General features: G+C 45.8%; 1 protein-coding gene across 1 annotated transcript in view; it reads left to right on the top strand.

Annotated features, from left to right (window-relative positions):
• The window catches only part of GRIK4 (glutamate ionotropic receptor kainate type subunit 4), a 95,291-nt gene extending 83,744 nt beyond the window's left edge, over window positions 1–11,547 (top strand). Inside the window, exons 13-19 of the mRNA XM_010215193.2 lie at window positions 3,051–3,160; window positions 3,774–3,947; window positions 4,217–4,382; window positions 6,256–6,481; window positions 7,890–8,018; window positions 10,232–10,350; window positions 10,873–11,547. Of these exons, the coding sequence (XP_010213495.2) occupies window positions 3,051–3,160; window positions 3,774–3,947; window positions 4,217–4,382; window positions 6,256–6,481; window positions 7,890–8,018; window positions 10,232–10,350; window positions 10,873–11,238 (1,290 nt within the window). The 3' untranslated portion in view covers window positions 11,239–11,547. The remainder of the gene's footprint in view (window positions 1–3,050; window positions 3,161–3,773; window positions 3,948–4,216; window positions 4,383–6,255; window positions 6,482–7,889; window positions 8,019–10,231; window positions 10,351–10,872) is intronic.
• Window positions 11,548–18,771: the final 7,224 nt, after the last annotated feature.

Below are 18,771 nucleotides of genomic sequence, written 5' to 3'. Positions count from 1 at the left end.
GCGTGTTCCAGATATCTGCTCCCTCCAAAAAACTGTCTTCTCTGATTGAAAAAGACTTCCAGGAACTGCTGAATAGGATAAATGAATCTCCCATACCTCCATCTGAGGCTTTGCAGGAGGCCTTCATCAATTATTGGACATTTTGAACATTTCTATTCCAGGAAAAATATCTCTTCCAATTAACAAAGCTGTATTGGGACCTGCTAAAAATATCTGACAGACACCAGATATTGTCATTCCCATCTTCAAAACAGAGATAAGAGAGAGTTTGCACCCTCTATGGGAACAGAGTATCTTTATTCTTATCCACTACTGTGAATGAAAAGAATTTGTAGCAGCAGCCTGAAAATGACTGTAGCTAAAAAGAACCAGAACTACTACTTTAAAGTCACTGGAGAGAGTCATTGCCAAGCCTGGAATTTAAAGCTTCCAACTCAATTTCCGTAATGAGTATAATTTATTGACAAACTGCCCCAGAAACATAGAGAAGACATCAAGGCCCTAATTAGGGAAAGGAGCTTTGTTGCAAGAACATCTCACAGGGGAGCCTTCGCTGATACCCAGGGATACTTGAGAATTTCTCCTTGTCGACGGGATGTGTGAGGCCAGGGAGGTAAAAGTCCCTTGGATGAATCTTCTGCTTCAGAAGCTCCAGCTCATTTGGCCAAGGGTGGAAAGGACCCTTCACACCTTCCAAGAGCCCCTTGTCGCACGTCATTCTCAAGTGTGGAAAAGCTTGCAGAGAGGGAAGTGGGCCAGTCTTACTCCAGATGCATATAGGGAATGGAATAGCTTTTATAGCATCTACCTCTAAGCTTCCAATCAAGATATCCATAATTCTTGGGATGGTATGAGGAAAGACTGCAGACTGACTGTGGGAGCCCACGCAACCTCATGAGATGGTCTCATCCCTCTGAAGTAGTGAGAGGAGCTCCAGCAAGATGAGCCAAAAGACTTTATGGGAAATGTGAATCCCTCGCAGTCTCTGGGTGGGTAGTTTTGAACAATATTTTTGGCTCTGAGAGACCTTAATTCAGGCCCAGGTGTTGGCTGTGGTAATCATTTGTCTATCTCTGGGTTTCTGTGAAGAATAGAAGGCAAAGCAGAATATGGCAGCAGTTAACCAAAGAAAAAGATAAAAGAACAAAAGAAGAATGTAATCTCTTCCACGGTTTATCCGATTCACTCACATGCTTATGCCACACACAATATGATAACTCTATATAGGGAGGAAAGCTTGTCTTGAAGAGATAGATTCTGGATTATCCCCACAAGAATACAAATCTTTTCTTGGGCAATAGTTTTAACCCAAAAGTGGAAGCAGAGTGTTCTGAACCACTGATTTTTTAATTCGTCTATTTGTTAAAAGGCCATGTTCTCCCTCAAATAACAAAAAGGAAAAAAAGAAAAAGAATTTTTAAAAAGTATAGATCTCAACCTCAAATACTTCTTGCCCTTGAGGATATGGGGTAAGTGATAATGGCTTGGATTTTGGCTTCCTATTGGGCAGAGATTGCTTTAGAAAGCTTCTGAAATATTCTGGTCCCAGCTGGTAACTAGAGTTCTGAATATCACAGAAGATACTTTTATTGGAGGAAGTTTTCTTGCAAGTACTGCTTCCTTCTTCTAGCAACATCTTCATAAGACTTCATAAGAACTACCAAAACCTTGTGAAAATCATATTTTTTTGCATAAATGCAAGAATATTTCAATATTAAAACAGTACTTTTATGGGAACAGAATTTCAAGTGACCCTCTTGAGCTTTGGGGAGGAAAAAAGTTCCAGCTGTATTTCCTGAGGATTTTTTGTGAAAATATTAAATCATTCTCTGCCTTTGGTTTAAGCATAGTTCTTAAAAGTAAAAAAAAAAAATAAAAAATAAAAAAAACAGGGCAATGGTTGTGTGATAATACCGGGTTTGCTATGACAGTTGAGGTTAGATGTTACTTACTGGTAGCTGTTTCTAGTTTGCATGGTGTCAGAGATGGGTAGGATAAGGCAGTGGACTAGGGAACTGTCGCATCCTGGAGCTGGCTGTGTCCCAGAGGACACACATATGCACACCTGGGAGGTGTTCAACTTTGAAAAATTTCTCCTGGAAATTCATCCTCCCTTTGTACAAGTTTCATGAAACTTGACAAGGTTTCAGTGGCAGCAGTGGAAACTTTTAAGTTATCCTGGGAGAAAATCAACTCAGTATTTCTATCTGCGAGGGTCTTATTTTTCAAGTAAATGTGGTTTTGCAAGAAAAAAAAAAAAAGGGCAGGAAATTCTGACGCATCTTGAAGATAAAAATACCATGTTCCTTGAGATAAAAGTAATCATTTTATCAGGTTATATAAAGAAATAACAATTCAAGGCTGAAGAAAGAAAAATAGCAATATTGCAAACATTTCTTTTATTTTGTTCTGCATGGGAATATTTTCTCCCACTTGGCTTCTTGCAAAGGACAACCCCACTCACCTCTGAGGTCAGGCATGTCCCCCCAGGGGAGCTCCTCAGTGTGCGAAGACCACTGGGATGAAGCAGGGCTGCACATCTGAGCATCCTGTGCTGAGAGGTGAAAGAGAGCGCGGTGCGGGATGAAGTGAAGCTCCGAGGTCACATTGTCCAGGAGGTGACAGTAGCTTGTACCACTTCTCGCAAGGTCAGGAACCTTCGGGCTCCTAACTGTGTGCGTCTGAAAGGCTTTGGACCATTGTGTATAGCCTCTTTTGCATTGCCTTTTTTAAATTTTTTAATTTTTTTATTTTATTTTTTACTTTTTTCTGACAATTTACCTGTTTCTGTTTGCCTGGAGGAATGAAAGTGTTTGATGTGGGAAGAGGAGACATATCCAAGTTGGTGAGATGCAGAACTCGGTGATTTGTGTTTCTGTGCTGTCTCACCCGAGTCCTCTGCAAGACTTCTGCAAACCCCCTTTCCTTTATTTCCCGTCCATTGCTCACATCTGTTGTAAGCATTAGAGCAGGTGTGTTTCCTTGTGCCACTTTTAGAAGTGCCAATTAATGTAATGAAATAAACCGAGATGTCTTTGCTTCTCTTTCAGGGCCGCAAACCTGGCTACTTCTCCTTCCTGGACCCCTTTTCGCCTGGCGTGTGGCTCTTCATGTTGCTCGCCTACCTGGCCGTCAGCTGTGTCCTCTTCTTGGTGGCTCGGTAACGTGGCTCGCGTTGCTGTTCCTTTCCTCACGGTGCCATCTAGCGTCACGCGCCCTTCCCGTGCGGGGAGCGTGGCCAGACCCCCGGGCCACGTACCTGGAAGCCACAGTGCAAGGGACAGGGTGTCCCAGCTCCACTGGCCTCTGCCCCCAGGGTCTGTGGCTTTGCCATTTGCACCAATACGAGTGTTTTTCTTGATGCTGTTCTGTAGTCGTGTGTGACATGTTTGAGTTTGCCATTGATGTTCACTCTCTGGGAAGGAGTGCAATAGAAGACATTCGATTTCATATCATGTCTGTGCACCTATTGCATTATCATTGTTCTTGTCTGTGGTACAAAGCTGCAAACAGGGCTCCAGCTTCTCCACAACCAGATTTCCAGCACAGCCTCTGAAAACCTTGGTAAACCTTACAGCAAAGCCCCTAGCTCCTGTGTTTTGCAGCATGTAACTCTGTTCGGAGCCCTGGGCGTCAAATGACAGCAAAGAGTTTCCTCTTCAGAAAATTCAGCCTTCAGCAGAGTTGAGGCTTCACAGTTTCTCTTTTTGCTTTCTTTCTCCAAAGTGCTGCATTTTCTAGCGAACTGACTGGCTTGTTTACTGTCGCTTTAGATTGACCCCATACGAGTGGTACAGCCCCCACCCCTGCTCACAAGGAAGATGCAACCTTCTCGTGAATCAGTACTCTCTCGGCAACAGCTTGTGGTTCCCGGTCGGGGGATTCATGCAGCAGGGCTCTACCATCGCGCCCCAGGCGCTATCCACGCGCTGCGTCAGCGGAGTCTGGTGAGCAGAGCCAGCTTTCGTCCTAAGGAGTAAGCAGAGCGACTCTTTAGCCAGACCTAGGCAAAGTAGGCCTACTGTGAGCAAAACAGGGTGATGGGTGATGAAGCTTTGCTCTTTCAGGGAACTTCATACACGCGTGGCTTTTCTGTGGGCCTTTTGGGGGCAAAAACACATGGAAAAGCAGATAGTGGGGGTGGAGATCAGGTTCATGCCATGGAGAAATCCCAGGTGACAGGCTCTCTTGCTTTCTTTGCTTCCACTCTCCCTAGGTGGGCGTTCACCTTGATCATCATCTCCTCCTACACGGCCAATCTAGCAGCCTTCCTCACTGTGCAGCGCATGGACGTCCCCATTGAATCTGTGGATGACCTGGCTGACCAGACAGCGATCGAATATGGCACCATTCATGGAGGCTCCAGCATGACCTTCTTCCAAGTAAACTCTGTTCTCTAGCTAACTGGGAAAGAAGGTGCAAATGGTACTCTTTAATCCCACCTGGATTTTGTCCCTGCCAGTTATACCTGTGTTTGGTGTGTTGCCTTCAGCCTTCTGGCATGGAGGGGTTATTTGGAGAACCCCCTGGCTAGCTGGTTGCACAGGGCTGGGCTAGTTTCACAGTGGATGTTGGTGGCATAATTTAAACGGTTATGCATTTTTGATGCATCTTTTAACTTCATGTACATCTCTTATGTTAGATAAGCAAAGAAGCAGTCTAGCATAAGTAAAAGTGCATGTGCAAAACGTAATTTGTATGTATTTAAAAACATTGAAAACGCACAAGTCATGTATGTGCAAACTTATGCTTGGCATTTAGCCCAGTTATAATTGTATTTTCCCTCTTCTGTATAGAGGGAAATAAATTGATTTTTTTCTGTAGTGCTCTAAACACATAAAGAATTGCTGAGAGTTATTTATTTATTTATTACATGTTGAAACACCATCTTTCAAGCTTTTCTCACATTTTTTTTTCCTCCTAGTCTGAACTGTATGGGGAAGTGTGGGAAATCTCTCAAATGAGCCTGAGCTTTTCAGCCTGACTTTACACCCTTCAGGGGTTTGGCAAAAAGCTACTTTTAAGCAGAACGTTACATCTAAAATAAGCTGAACAGAGCCCAAGTGAATAAGGTAGTTGCATATGAGGCACTTACTTAGTTCTTTTCAGGAAGGCTTTCAAGTTAAAAAGCCTGTCTGCAGCTCTACGTTGCCTGGTGTGTGCTGGAGTCAGTAGGATCAGAAAAGAAATTAGCAAAACATGTTCTGTGCCATATGCAGCGGTTTGCGCTGTGGTGGGATCCATTTTCCATTGGTAGAGAGGAGGTGAGTCAAATGCAGTGACGGATTAAGCAGGCATAGCCAATGATGCCCTCATCTTGGTGGCTATTTGAAGCATTTGAGCTTTCCTAAATCACCTTGGCTATTAACCTCTGCTGGCAGCAGTTTCCACTGCTTCTAATACACAGGGTTTAAAAGTACAGTGATTCAGGAACAAGCACACAACCTGTTCATCTGTGTCTTGCACAAGTGATTGTACCCAGAGGATCGGGGACCCAGATGAGGACAGTAATTAGGTCAGCAGAGGATTGACTTAGACTCTCCAACGCTGCTCATAAGTCACAGGAAATTAGCTCTTAAAAGTGCAATGACCATCTGGTTGGCCAGGAGGCTGGTTGAGAGCATCACTTACCTGATGTGGTTGCCAGAACTGAAGGAAGGCTGATGCAAGGGATTCCATGTGCTGCAGGAAACAAGTGTGAGGGGTAAAAGCCAAATTTGGAAAGTCCTAGCACAGACCAACAGTGTGACTATTTACAGCCTTTGTGCAAGCGAAGAGGTTTCGCTCTTCACTCTGCACAAGCAACCACAATCAGCTTCTCCTTCATTCCAACCAAAATGGGTTCCACAGCTGTAAAGACTCAGGATTTGTGTCTGCTTGAGCTTTAGTTTATTGTAGTCAATGAAAAGACTCTAGTTCACTTACACAGGTACTTTACTTTGGTTCATGATTTGGCTTTCCAGGCAGAACTCAATGCCCTTCTTGGATTGGTAGGGTCTTGCTCTGGCACCGACTCTTAAGCACAAGTTCCCTTTGACAAACGCTGTGGTGTAAGCTGCATGATGAGCGCTGAGCAATTTGAGTAAATCGCATCAGAATAAATGACAGTTAAGCAGCTAAATCCCTTTGTGGCTTTGGCACAAAATCTTTTTGACTCCTTTCCACATTGTGGCGTTTTTAATAGCATCTAATTTGGAGGTTATGTTACAAAAAGATGTTCCTGCCTTAGCTGCACGTGCTTCCTTCCTTCTGCAGAATTCCCGCTATCAGACATACCAGCGGATGTGGAATTACATGTACTCCAAGCAGCCAAGTGTGTTTGTGAAGAGCACGGAGGAAGGGATTGCGCGGGTGCTGAACTCCAATTACGCCTTCCTGCTGGAGTCCACCATGAACGAGTATTATCGTCAGCGCAATTGCAACCTCACGCAGGTCGGGGGCCTTCTGGACACCAAGGGCTACGGGATTGGCATGCCCGTCGGTAGGCAGTGAAGAAAAATTCTAGTCCTTCTCAGCTGTCAGCAGAGGACCGGAGCATGTGAAAGGCTGAACCGGCTCTAAAACTGATGTCACGTTTCACGGCTCTGTCCAGGGTCATTTTTATTTTGGGAGGAAAATCAAAAACATTCCAGTTGTCCCAGGTGCACACTGAGCTGAGTGCCTGAGCTCTGGTCCAGAGCCGTGTAACACGTGACTGCCGCTCTTTAAAATAATTCGTGTGAAAGACATTTCTAAATTGCTCTTTGTTTTCTGTATATATGCGCTTTGCTGACTGTTTCCCCTTTGAATCAGTGTTTTTGAATTATTTTGTGTTTCTTGTTTTATCTCAGAAGTTCTTTAAAAGTTACACTATTGCAACTCTTGTAGTTTTTAGCACAAGTTTCTTAACAGCTGGTGTTTCTTAAAATCCCAGAACAGGCAATTTACTGATTATCTCAGCTAGTAATCAGGTTTTAACAAATGCTAGTCTATTTTCTTTAAAACATGAGAGCTAAAAAGAGAACATCATCTCCCAGGGTAGCAAAGAAAAAGGATGTAATAATTGTTATTCCAAATGATCAACTGATCCTTCGGGCCAGTCTCACAGTTTCAGGAAGCCTGATTCCTGACCTTTAAACACCTGCACTTAGCAATACAAAGTTAAGTCGGATTACATAAGAACAGTCACACAAATAGTCACTATAGTTTAGCTGACATGCGTAAGCTTGTAAAGTCACAGTAACCTGATCGTGAGTACAAATCCTTATTTTCAGGACAAAATTTGTTCTGACATTGTCTTGTTAAACAGTGAAATTGTAGCAGATAAAAAGAGTATAAAGCCTCTCCCTGTTACAATAGTGCAGAGTTACGAGGAGAACTGCAGTCTTTCCCACGGTCTGTCTTCTGCATCTCTGATAAGTAGAAATTATGAAGACTGGAGTAGTGTGTGGTGTTGAGTGTGGAACTGAGCCTCCTCTCCAGGAGGTTTGGGCTGGCGTGTGGATGGGATTCGCTGCCCTTGCAGTGCTCCTGTTGGAGGGAATGAGCCTTACAGCAAGGGGAAGGTTAGGGGCTGAATGGCAGGAGTTGGACCCAAATGGTCCGGAGGAGGAGTGTGATACTGAACAGCTCTTTTGAATCCTGCCTAGCAAGCCAGAGCTCTCCCTTGTAATGCAGTTTTAAGAAATGGTCTAAGTGGGTCCTGGCGGGCAGGTAAAATCACTGCCTGCAAAGGGCATTAATTTGTTGGCAAAAGGAGGCTGCAGATGTCCATGGCTCTCTGAACTCCCCTCCAGACCTTCCAGGGAAGAGCTTTGGTAGCCAGGCACTTTGGCAGGGTAATTGTGGGGATGAGTGGGCAGGAACGCTGGTTGAGGCAGTTCCTTATAATGTACCTCTTGGTGTTGCAGGTTCTGTCTTTCGGGACGAGTTTGACCTGGCCATTCTCCAGCTGCAAGAGAACAACCGCCTGGAAATCCTGAAGCGCAAGTGGTGGGAAGGAGGCAAGTGCCCCAAGGAGGAGGACCACAGAGCTAAAGGTAGGCAGCACTGTTCTACATTTGTTTGCTGAACGTATCCGGCACTAGGGACATCCTCACCAGCTGTGTAGGATGGGCTTCCAGCCACACGTGAGCCTGCACAGCTTTTCTGCTGGAGACTTGCTTTCTTCCCCCTTCTTTTGACCTGGGTTACTTCCTTCACAATTCAAGGAGAAAGCCAAACAGCTCTGCTGTGCCTCATGCTGTGTTCTTTTGCCTGGGGCAAAGATAGCAGGAACAACCAAATGACAAATATTGGAGGCATATGGAGGGTAAATTAGCTTCTAATGAATGTCTGCAGCATTGCATGGGAAAATGGATGGCTAGAGGGATCAGACCAAAATCCTGGATTCCTTTAAGAGGAGATGGGTCGCCGCCACAGGCCTGCTGGTTAATGGCTCTGAGTGAAAACTCCTTTTAAACAGACAAGGAAGGGACACAAGGACTTTATTAGTAAATCTGTAAAATTGAAGAGCAAATTCTTTTAGGTAATGCTATGCTAATTGCCATAAAAGCTACCGCATTAGGCTGATGTCCCAGTGCTGCTATGGTTGCCAGCTTAACGTAGTCGCTGCATTTTTTAGTTTTGGCAGCCATCCTTACCTCAGCAAGCGCTTTTCTGGGAGGCCAGACGGTTCCCCAGCTGAAAGAATAGTCTTTTGACCTTTCTGAGCGCAGAGATAGAGAGCCAAAAAGGGTCTATGATAGCTGTTTTGCTTTCTGACATTAGCATACCCCTCGCAGCGGATCTCGGGGGTGCATGCGTGGTTGGTGAGCTAGGCCGGGTGAGGCGCCATGGCGGCTTGGAGCTCGTGCTTCTTCTAGGCATCACGTATAGGACCAGAGCAAGGCATCAGGCCTGAGCGCAATGCCACGAGATATTAAAGGAGCTGCTTTTGAAGGAGAGCAGGCGTGTGGGAGTCCTTTCCTTCATATTCTGTGTGAAAAACAACTCCATTTTGAGATGAGTTTGGCAGGGAAAGAAGGGAGACAGGGCTCTGTTTCTTGCAATGTTTGACTTGCTCTGTGGCCTTGGACAAATTTTTCTTCCTTTCTCTGCCCTTCTATCATGCTTTGGTTTCCCATTTTGGGAAATTAGAAAGTCTGTACCCTGCTGATTGTGTGAGGAAAAGTGGAATGGAAATAAGAAAATGTTTGTTTATTTTCTTGTTTAAATACTGAGTTATGTTTTAGCTGAGAAGAAAGCTCCGGCGTTTGGAGAAAGGCTCATTTGGGCAGGAATTAGAGAGGGGCTGTGTTAGTGGAGGCATCTCTCCACAAAGGGCTGATTTACACAGCCTCTAGACTGCCGCAGGGGCAATGACAAAAGAATGACGGAGGATGGGGGAGAAATGTGACCTTGCAAGTTTTAAAACAAAGCAGGTCAGCAATTTACAAGGATTTTGGTGAGATTTTATGTCTAAAAGCCATGTAGAGATTAAGTCAATAAATCATTGCCTCTTGCACTTTGATTTAGTGTTACAGAGGGTAAAGGAAGATGTTTATAGATGTTCTAGTTGACTAATGGCCTCCTACAATCACCTCAGTGCAAAGCATGGCATACTTTTTAGTAATCAATTCAGTCAGGAGCCCAGTCCACTTGAGTCTCAAAAACACCACCACTATAAAGTCCTGTGTCTCCCTGTGTGCTGTCAAAGAGTGTGGGGCCCTGGTCTTGTCTGGGACCTCTCCTTGCTGCTGTAATACAAGCAGCTGTAATCATTTCTCACCATCACTTTCTACTGTGATCAAAAGAGCTTTTCTTGGTGCCAGCTTCCTTTAATACTCTTTCTTGTCGTCTTCATCTCTGCTACTTTAACAGCATTCCTCATCTCCCTTTGCAAAGTTCAAAGCAACTAGAGCTGGGTGAATAATTTGCAAGGATTAATGTGCCCAACTGATCTTCCATCCTTTTTTTTTTCCTGTTTTCAGTTTGTCCACAAATTGCTTTGTACTTCCCTCTAATGTACTTGCTGTTTATCTGCAAAATCATCATTTCTGAGAATGCACCTTCGATCGTGTAGTTATTGCAAGTCAATCTGTTTGCAACCTGAGCAGTTTGATTTAATGGACAGTGTTGTTGGAGTTTTTGGTCCCTGGTTGGATGTGTGTGATGACAACTAAACAGCAAAGAGTTGGGTTGCACACGTGATGAGTGTGCAATTTATTTTGGTCTGCCTTGCCACAGCACTGTGTCCTCTGCTTTATTTTAGGCCTGGGAATGGAGAATATTGGTGGAATCTTCGTGGTTCTCATCTGTGGCCTAATCGTAGCAATTTTTATGGCAATGCTGGAGTTTTTGTGGAGTCTTCGGCACTCTGAGCAGTCAGAGGTAGGACCTAAAAGTGTTCTGGAAGGAGTATGTGTTTACTGCTGTTTGTGGGGTCTCAATAATACATTGCTCTAGAGCGAATAATGGACCTAGGGTGAGATGAGCATCTTAACTATGAGGCCTAAAATGCATGACACTATGTTGCACTGGGAGGGTTTAAAATGCCAAGCATTCCATGTATTTCCAATAAGATGGAGGTGATACGGAAGTTCCAAGTGCTTCCGAAGGGATCAGAGATGCATGCAAAGTCCAGATACTTTTCACAGAGTTAGGAATATCTGAGGAATTTTGTGTATGATAGGTTTGCATCTCATGTTAATTTGGGGATCTGGAATATAGGATGGTCTTTTACTAGAGGGGGAATATGTGGGACTAAAGCAGATGTGAATGTCCAAGCATTGGCATCTTAAAGCCAGTGGCAAGATCCAGGTAGCAATTGGGCATCAAAATGCAGAGCAGATGCAACTCTGTGGGGTTTGCAGCTGGCGTGGGTGAGCAACGTCTCCTGGGCCTGTCTTGCAGGTGTCGGTGTGTCAAGAGATGGTGACCGAGCTGCGCAACATCATCCTCTGCAAGGACAGTTTCCACCCTCATAGGAGGCGAGGGGGGCTGATACGGACTCGCCCCGTTATCCCCGAGGAACGCCGAGCCCGCAGCACAACCACGCTCAGCAACGGGAAGCTGTGCAGCGGCGCAGAGCCGGACGCCTTGGCACAAAGACTGGCGCAGGAGGCTGCCCTCGTGGCCCGGGGCTGCACGCACATCCGCGTGTGCCCCGAGTGCCGCAGGTTCCAGGGCCTCCGGGCACGGCCCGCGCCGGGCTCGCCGGCGCGGAGCGAAGAGAGCCTGGAGTGGGAGAAGACCACCAACAGCAGCGAGCCTGAGTAAAGCTGGCGCGGGGGCGCTGGGGTGGGCCGAGAGGGTCCTGTTCCATTTTACAGAACATGGACTTGTATAATGTCAAACTCGTTTTTAAATCAAAAGCAGTTACCCAGCTTCTCCAGAGCAAGACGAACCTCGGGGCTGCCGAGCAGGCCTGGCCAGAGCTTTGGCTTTGCTGTTGGGGTGTGCGGACGCCCGTCCCGCTGAGCTGCGCCGCGCCGGGAGGAGGCTCCTCTGGCTGGCCCGTCTTCAGCAGGCGTCTCCCTACCGCCTTGCGGCTCCAAGGTGGGAAGGAGGGATAGAGTGGGTAATTCCCATACCAGATATTGCCCACCCCAGGCCAAGAGTTGTTCCTGGAACTTCTCTGTCCCAGGCCAGGAGAAAGGATGCTAGCGCTATCTTTTCCAATTACATAGACTTACAGGGGGATGTTGGCAACGGGCGGGGGGAGGGTGTTTTTATTTGAGAAGGAAAAGGGGATGGGAAGGGAGGAGTAATTATTTTATTTTATTTTGGGTACTTCAGGACCTAGTCTCCCATGCACCAAGTTTCAGGTGCTAAACTCTTCTTCCTTTATGGTGGGTTGGCACGTGGAATGAGGAAGGAAGCGGTGGGACATGCTTCCAGTGAGAAACAGCATATAATGAAAGTCCTTTTGAGGAGTTGTTAAAATACATATACATATATATATATATATATATAAACAGATATATATATATTAAGATGCCAAAAACCAACCAACAAACACAGTGAACTCAAAGAGGCCTTGAAACGCCTGGAATTTCAGGGGTTCTGTGTCTTCTTTTTTGCTTTGTTTTGGGGTTATTCTTTGCTTATTTCTTTACTGGTTTGGGGGTATGGGTGGGGGAGTCTTTTGTGAAAGGCAAAATGGGAGCAGGAGAGAGCAGCTGGTGCTGTGAATTTCCATAGACTCTCTGGGCACTGCTGCCCTTTCCCACGAGCGAGGGAGGTGGTCTTTACTGCCCACCGTCACTTCCAAAAGTTGTAGAAACCCGTGCCCCGCACGTGCCCCAACCACGCGACTGAGCTCGGCTCAGGAGCTCCCCGTGTCTGTGCCCCATGGAGCATCCTCAGCTCTGAGGGTGTCTCACTGCCCATGCCTAGCTGCAAAGATGTCACACAGCACTTGAGAAAACCAATCTGGGGATCTTGTGTGAGGAAAATATTTACTTCCCTAGCAACAGCAGCAGCTCGTCCTCTGCTTGGTACAGACATGGGTTTTGCATTGATGAGTTTAATTTTCTGATTGAAAAACAAATTCTATGCAATTTCTGATTGTGAAAGAAAAGAGATGAAAATGGAGAGGGGTAGGGGAGATGAACAGAAGCCTTGAGTGAAGGTACATCCTGTTCTTGAATTGTTTTCTTTTCTTTTTGTCTTGAATGTACTGAAATAAAAGATGTCCTTGTATAATTATGCTTTTTTCTCTCTCTTTCTTTCTCGTCCACACTGACAAAAGTTGCGAGGCAGTTCGAGTCCCGTCTGCTCAGGGAGAAACGCAGCAGGTCCCCAGCTGAAGGCAGACAGACAGTTCTCACTCAGGCTCTGCTGCCGCAGAGGAGGTGCTGTAGCCGGTGCAGGTCTCTGTGCTTGAGTATGTCCTCACCTACGTTGATGCTGCTGTCTGCAGCTGCATGGAAATGGGGAAGAGAGGCAAAAAAAGGCCCAGGATATAAACGGTGAGGAGGAGGTGGGAGGGGGTGGGCCAGGACATAACAAACCACATTGCAGCCTCTCCAGGAGGGCCAAGTCCTCAGCAAGAGGAGGACAGCATCAGCCACAGCCTCTTGCACGCCTCCTCCTTGGAACTGCACTGACTGTGGGCTGAGGTTAAGGTGCAGCAGGTTGAATGAGCGCTCCTGCGTGGTGCAGGAATCCACCTCCAGCAGATGTTTGTGAGGAGGACGTACAGGGACCTGCACAGTGGTGCCACAGGGACGCTAGCGGCAGCAGGAGGCGAGGAGGGTGTTTGAGGAGGGTGATGAGGTAAGATTTGCTGCAGCCTGGCAATCTGGTGCTGTAAGATCAGAGGGCAGCTGCTCTGCTGGTGTAAATCAGCGTGTCCTCCATCACTTTGGGAGGCTGGTACTCGGCAAGGAGCCGAGCTTTGGCTTTCAAAGGACTCTCGTCCCTTGGTGAGGTACGCTGACAAGAGCACCAGAGACATCTGAAGGTGCCTGTGTAGTGTTTAAAAGCTGACATGTTTTTATGAGCAGCAGAATATATTCATCAAAAAGGAGCTGCTTTTAAAATTTATTTACAGATTAGCAAAAGAAAAGGTTCCATGAATCATTTATCAGACCTGATTTCTTTTTTCACTCCTTCACTGTGATGAATAAAGAGGGAACTTGACAGAGCCTGGCATCTTCCCTTTGCTTCTCCAAAGACCTCACAGTCATCTGCTCAGACAGAAGCTGTCAAGAAAAAAATGATGAGAAGCCACCTGGTTTCTTTGTGTTATCACTGTTTATTTTGGGTTTTATTATTATTATTTGCTTCCTGTTAACCTTCTCTTCCCATACAGGCGGATCTGTATTTTAAGGAGTTTTTTTTCATGACCCTCTTTCCCTCTTTTCCCCAGGTATTATCAGATTATTTACACTCGAAGTAGAAATGGACTTCAGAATACTAGCAGACAGATAAAAGCTGCTTTATCTTGGGTGCCTTTTCTAGTGTGTCTGTAGGACCTACATTTTCTTATCGCCCATGAATACATACAGGTTTTACACATCCTGGAGGGTACCACAGCAGACACTATTATGTATATGCCCAGGTTTTGTGTTCCTATGTATTTGCATGCCCAGGAGGATGGCTTTACACATCACATGCTCTCCCTCCCCTCACTTTTGCTCTCGTCTTTGAAACTATTGTAGGGGCCTCTCTTGCTCAGCCAATCCCCATGCTAATGAAGTTCAATATCTGGAGCGCTTTGCTGTCCAAAATGCACTTTCCCAGAATAGCCATCTCTTGATAAAACTTGAGTAATTCTAGTAAGATATCCTTGCAGATTCCACTGGGAGCCAGAGATTAGATCAATTTCAATGTAATACTTTGCTTTATCCCTTTCAGCTTTGTGCTTGGCCTGTCTGCTGCCCCTTCCATTACGGGAGCCCCGCGTTGGAGGTTGGGGGTGTGTGAGTTGGGGATGACACTAACCTGCATTCCCAGGGCTGCTTGGCCTCACTTGTGACACCCTGTTCCCCCACCGCTCAGGCAGGAGTCCTAGCTGAAAGGCTCCTCCTAGGATAAAATCTGGGTTTGTGTTGTTGTTCCAGGCTTGGTGATAAAAAGCTACTTTTTCCCCTGAGGTCTCACAGGCAAAAGTATTAGCAAGACTTGGACACCTTTCTTCAGGGTGAAGCTGGGGGCATTTACTGAACTCAATGCCATAATTAAGATAGCAGGGATTGTTCTTGCTTGTTCTCTGGACTGAGAGCCCACAGGACTTTAGGGAAAAAAAAAGATAAAATAATAATGCTAAAAATGATCAGATGGAGACTGAAGCCTTTTGATGGTGTTGCTTCTGAGGCAGATATCATTTTGCCCATTTCAGAGACAGCCAACTTCTACCTTCCCAACTCCCTCCCACTCCTTGTACCCTAAGTGTTTCAATAGGTAAGTGGCCGGAAAGTGGTTTTTGGAGGAAGTGGCCACAAAATTCATTATTATGTTTTGTTTTGCTTTGCTTTGTTTTGCAGGGAGCCTGAGTGACAGAAAGGGTCTGGAAGGGGTGCGAGTCCCAGCAGTTGCATGTAAGCTTGTGAAGCGACCTACAGCATGGGTAACTGCAGTTCTGGGCACAGGGTAACTGGGAATAGATGTGAGGATGTGCGTTAACTGTAGAAGAAATTGGAAGCTACCATTAGAAATGGTAAAATGTAAATTTGGGCTTATGCTTGATACTTGAAAGTCTGCTGAGCCTTGTCCATTCTTGCTGAAATATGTTTCTGTCAATCAGGGAAATATCTAACCGCAAGAGGGACGACGCTTCTGAATGTGCTTGAACAGAGCTAGCAAAGCAAAGGCTAAGTGTGCCTACATGCCTGCTGAGTTAGAGTATAAAGCACCCACAGTTCCAGAAACCCCATTATAATTTGATGGCCGCTAACTGATTGAAAATACAGAGCTGAACTCTTCTGGGTACAAAGTGGCACTTATGAATTCAGTTTAAATAGGCTCCTCTGGAACTTGATATGCCAATGGGAAAATCAGTGTCTGCTGGATCAGACAATGATCAGGTTTATACGTCTTTCAGGGAGATTTTTTCCCTCTCCAAGACGCGGCGTGCTGCGCTCCAATTGAGTTAACAGCCTGCTTTGCAGGAGGATTGTGGTGTTTGGCCCCAGAACACGCTCCGGGCTGGGACGAGGAGCGCCCGCCTCGCTGCTGGGATGAGGCTGCCTCCCAGGGGAGCGCGGCACGGAGGGCCAGGCAGGGCCAGCTCTCCAAAGCACTTCCCAAAATCCCATCCGTACGGAAACGAAGGAAGCTAGCAAATATAACCAATGCCCACTCCTCTCCAGTGTTTGAGTTTGCAGTTTCCAGTGTAGCTGGCAGTTCTTAAAGACCAAAATGACATAGTTGGCTGTAAAAAGATTGGCAAGACTCTTGTCAGATTAGCAAGCATATATTTTCTGTCTAGGTTTTCTATTGCATACCTATTTTGAATCATCTCCACCTATAAAGGGCACTACTTGGCCATTTGATTTAAAAATGTCCTTTCCAAGGTGATAAATAATGGTTTATTACAATGGTGAGATGTGCAATTTACTTGTTTCTTGACTTATAGTACTTTATAATAGTAACTTTCCTAGTTTGATAGATTAGTATACATTAATCCCTTTTGGGTTTTATTGTGTTTGGTATGTTTTCTGTTTCTCATGGACTGAATTTAGTTTGCAGGGGAGAGAAAACGTCTGTTGGAGTGTAAAGACAGTACACAGGGTCATCGCAGGCAGGTCAAGGCTTTGCTCGCAGCCTGTTAGGCCTCTGCAACGATTCATCTCCTTTAAGCCAGCTGGAGGTATGTTGGTGAGCTAGTGCAAAATAGTTGCTAAAAACGCAAACACGTGTGTAATACGGAGATCAGAGAGGAGTTACTTTGCTTGGGACAAAACCTTCACAAAGGTAAGAGGGAAACTAACTGACGTTAGTGAGGAGAAGGCAACTGAGAACCACTATGGGAGAGAGACATCCCTTTTCAGCCCTGTTGTCTTTTTTTCTTTTTCTATCGCTTCTTTACAAGCACCTTTCTCTTTACTATTCATCCTCAAAATACTCCTCATTTTGCTCAGTCTCTGTTTAAAAAAAAAAAAAAAAAGAGAAATTGGCTTTTGCCTGAACTCCCAGGAAATGTTCATGAATTTAGTCTTCAGGATTTTCAGGCTTAGCTCTTGCTGAGCTGAGATTTGAAGTCATTTATTTCTTAGCCAAAAGTGAATGCAAATGAGGGGAATGATCTAGGGGATGAAAAGGAGAAAGACTTGTTATTCCCAGGTGAGCAGTGAGATGACTTATCTGTCTGCCTGAAACCGATTGTTCTTGCGGAGTCTACAGTAAATACCCTTGCGCGTTTAGGAGTGTAGCTGCAGAAGACGCTCTTGGTAACTGCTTGTTGAGCTAAACTGGGACAAGCAGGGGAACACGCAGTTTCTGGTTTTATTCCTGAGCTATTTATTGGCCAGAGCAGCTTTTAGTCTTCATGCAGCCAAAACTGGAGGTCGCAGAGTGGTAGGGAGACAAAAAGTGGCTTGAGACTACCAAGTGTTTGGGCTTGCAAGCCCTCTGATCATCCAGGTTGTCCTCATCCATGAGGAATGTCTGTTTGACCATTTCAAATGGCACTGGCACGCTGCCAGCCTTGTGACTGGGTCAAGGGGCTTCTTTCTGAAGCTAGGCTTTAAAGATAAAAGCAGAGTTTTGTAAAAGACTGTCTTTGTAGGGGGAAGTCTGCTCATTTAGCAGGCACAATAGTCACTCTGATCCAGCTATGTCATTGTAATTTCCCCAGGTGGACAGTGTATTTCAAGGGAAAATCATTATTCCGTAATTCTGTAACAAAGGCCTTTTTTTTTTTCTTTCTTTTCCTTTTTTTTAAACCAAAATAGTTTGTGTACAAGGCTGTGTTAAATAGCAACAGTAAGGATGGCCAAAGCAGATGGCAAAAATGCCACCAGTGCCTATCAGGCACAGCAGGCGATGCTGTCAGAGGGGACGTTACGGTCTGGCTGGTCTCTGTGTTGCTCGTGGTTATTTCTGTCTGCGGTGGCCATGGTGTCCTGGCAGTAAAGCCAGCAGCAGAGCTCTTGGCTAGCTGAACTCTGAGGGACTTTGTGCTAATCCCATGTCCCTTTTGTGCCCGGGTTCTAGCAGGGAGGCAGGGGTAAGGACCTGCAAAGCAGGGGAAGGATGGAATAGGGTTGAAGGCACTAGCTGTATTGTAGCAAACTAGGGTCTGTCATTCCACTGCTGTGACAGCAGCTCTCTCCGGGGCTTTGGGAATCTAGGTCTCAACTCTGCATCATAAAATGGGGATGATGTTAGTACTTCAGCACCTCCCATGGGTTACTAAATATGCTGAAGATTATGAGGCTTTTGGATACTACAGTAGTGAGAGAAGAGAGAATTTGTTGGATGGGTGTTTAGGGCTAGAGGGGTGCGGTGAGATTTAATCCATTCATGTTTGCAAAGGACTCTGAGAGTTTCATGTGCAAGCTGGTGGAGATTTGCCAAGTGTTTGCTAACATTAATGGTTAATTATTATGAAAGCTGGCAGCCTACATACTCAGCCAACATCTTTTTCCGAGTGAGATCCAGACCTGTTAGGGAGTTGTTAAACACAAGACATAAAGAGACAGATTCTCACTCTGCTTCTGTCCTATTCTCCCAGCCAAAGTCCCATTCCAAGAGCAGAGAGCAGCAGAACTTCTCAATCTTGTTGTGACAACTAGTGTTGAATCCAGAGCATTTGGCATGGGAAGGCTTCAGCCATTTTCATGTCTAGACTCGTCTCTGTCTGCTGCTTCCATTTTTGTCTGACTGAGCAGAATAGAAATAGGGATATGAAATGAGATATACCCAGCAGTGAAGAAGCAAGGCCATTTCCCTTCAGGAAAAAAGGTTGCTTTATCAAGGAGTTTTCATTGCAGGGGAGGTTTAGGAGTATGAGGAGCACCAGGTTACCAATAGGGCCCAACTGACACCCCTGATTAGCCCTGGGGAAGGAGGACAGCAGCTATTTGGGCGGTACATTCAGTTTCAGGGTGCACAGATTCAAACCCACTGGCTGTGCCGGGTAGTTCCCAGCACGCGAGGTGTCACGCCTGGTCAGAGGAGAGGTGTCCAGCACAGCAGCTCCCGTGTGTTTGGGAGTGCCTTGAGAGCAGCAGGTCACCTGAAGACCAGCTGCCCCCAGCACCGCGTGGCTGAGTTTGGGAGACGTCACCCTGCAGTGACAGGATGAGACAGCAGCCAGCGAAGTGAGTCTAGCACAGAGCGTGTGAGGTTGGACTTGCCAGG

This window comes from Tinamus guttatus, unplaced genomic scaffold (genome assembly GCF_059628265.1).
Source record: "Tinamus guttatus ecotype Peru unplaced genomic scaffold, ASM5962826v1 Tinamus_guttatus_pri_ptg000093l, whole genome shotgun sequence".
Lineage (NCBI taxonomy): Eukaryota > Metazoa > Chordata > Aves > Tinamiformes > Tinamidae > Tinamus > Tinamus guttatus.
The sequence above is the reverse complement of the archived record's forward strand: the minus strand, read 5'-3'. Positions and strand labels throughout refer to the sequence as shown.